Source organism: Electrona antarctica (assembly GCF_951216825.1).
Source record: "Electrona antarctica genome assembly, contig: scaffold_216, whole genome shotgun sequence".
Taxonomy (NCBI): domain Eukaryota; kingdom Metazoa; phylum Chordata; class Actinopteri; order Myctophiformes; family Myctophidae; genus Electrona; species Electrona antarctica.
Genome location: NW_027637665.1, coordinates 193093 through 195000, shown reverse-complemented (window position 1 = coordinate 195000; position 1908 = coordinate 193093). Strand labels below are relative to the sequence as shown.

At 59.6% G+C, this 1908-nt stretch overlaps 1 protein-coding gene across 1 annotated transcript in view; it reads left to right on the top strand.

Annotated features, from left to right (window-relative positions):
- The window catches only part of LOC306918733 (dnaJ homolog subfamily C member 13-like), a gene marked incomplete at its 5' end in the record, with an annotated part of 40715 nt that extends 40202 nt beyond the window's left edge, over window positions 1–513 (top strand). Inside the window, one exon of the mRNA XM_079531601.1 lies at window positions 118–513. Coding sequence (XP_079387727.1) covers window positions 118–218 — 101 coding nt within the window. The remainder of the gene's footprint in view (window positions 1–117) is intronic.
- Window positions 514–1908: the final 1395 nt, after the last annotated feature.

The window sequence follows — 1908 nt, the reverse complement described above, 5'->3', positions numbered from 1 at the left end:
TCTCTGACCCGTGTGTGTCCTGTGGGGGTCCCTGGGGGTCCCTGGGGGTCAGGTTAGGGGGTAGACTGTCTGACCATCTCTCTGACCATCCTGTGTGTCCCCTGGGGGTCCCTGTAGGTCCAGGAGTAGCAGGCTACCTGACGGCAGGAACTGGAACCACCGTGATGTCCAGCGTCCCTCCGCCAGTGGACAGCGATGTCGGAGACCTGCTGGGATGACCCCTGACCCCTCCCCTCACCCCTCCCCCCCAGTGGACAACGGCCTATAGGAGGAGACCTACAGGGCGGGGCTGACCACAGCTGAACTCCAACACGCCAAACATATGGGCCACTCCCCCTCGCCCACTCCCCCTCGGCCACTCGCCCACTCCCCCTCGGCCACTCTCCCTCGGCCACTCCCCCTCGGCCACTCCCCCTCGGCCACTCTCCCTCGGCCACTCCCCCTCGGCCACTCCCCCTCGGCCACTCCCCCTCGGCCACTCTCCCTCGGCCACTCCCCCTCGCCCACTCCCCCTCGGCCACTCCCCCTCGGCCACTCGCCCACTCCCCCTCGGCCACTCTCCCTCGGCCACTCCCCCTCGGCCACTCCCCCTCGGCCACTCCCCCTCGGCCACTCTCCCTCGGCCACTCCCCCTCGCCCACTCCCCCTCGGCCACTCCCCCTCGCCCACTCCCCCTCGGCCACTCTCCCTCGGCCACTCCCCCTCGGCCACTCCCCCTCGGCCACTCTCCCTCGGCCACTCCCCCTCGGCCACTCCCCCTCGGCCACTCCCCCTCGGCCACTCTCCCTCGGCCACTCCCCCTCGCCCACTCCCCCTCGGCCACTCCCCCTCGCCCACTCCCCCTCGCCCACTCCCCCTCGGCCACTCGGCCACTCCCCCTCGGCCACTCGGCCACTCCCCCTCGGCCACTCCCCCTCGGCCACTCCCCCTCGGCCACTCCCCCTCGGCCACTCCCCCTCGGCCCCTCCCCCCAGCATGGCGGGTGTTACGGTGAAATCCGTGACCTGCTGAAATGTGTAGAGTAGAGCAGTGCTTCCCAAACCCTTTCAATGTACATTTGTACCCTCTCAGAGTTACAGACCCATAAGGGTCCATTTGGTTCCATTTGTACCCTCTCAGAGTTACAGACCCATAAGGGTCCATTTGGTTCCATTTGTACCCTCTCAGAGTTACAGACCCATAAGGGTCCATTTGGTTCCATTTGTACCCTCTCAGAGTTACAGACCCATAAGGGTCCATTTGGTTCCATTTGTACCCTCTCAGAGTTACAGACCCATAAGGGTCCATTTGGTTCCATTTGTACCCTCTCAGAGTTACAGACCCATAAGGGTCCATTTGGTTCCATTTGTACCCTCTCAGAGTTACAGACCCATAAGGGTCCATTTGGTTCCATTTGTACCCTCTCAGAGTTACAGACCCATAAGGGTCCATTTGGTTCCATTTGTACCCTCTCAGAGTTACAGACCCATAAGGGTCCATTTGGTTCCATTTGTACCCTCTCAGAGTTACAGACCCATAAGGGTCCATTTGTACCCTCTCAGAGTTACAGACCCATAAGGGTCCATTTGGTTCCATTTGTACCCTCTCAGAGTTACAGACCCATAAGGGTCCATTTGGTTCCATTTGTACCCTCTCAGAGTTACAGACCCATAAGGGTCCATTTGGTTCCATTTGTACACTCTCAGAGTTACAGACCCATAAGGGTCCATTTGGTTCCATTTGTACCCTCTCAGAGTTACAGACCCATAAGGGTCCATTTGGTTCCATTTGTACCCTCTCAGAGTTACAGACCCATAAGGGTCCATTTGGTTCCATTTGTACCCTCTCAGAGTTACAGACCCATAAGGGTCCATTTGGTTCCATTTGTACCCTCTCAGAGTTACAGACCCATAAGGGTCCATTTGTACC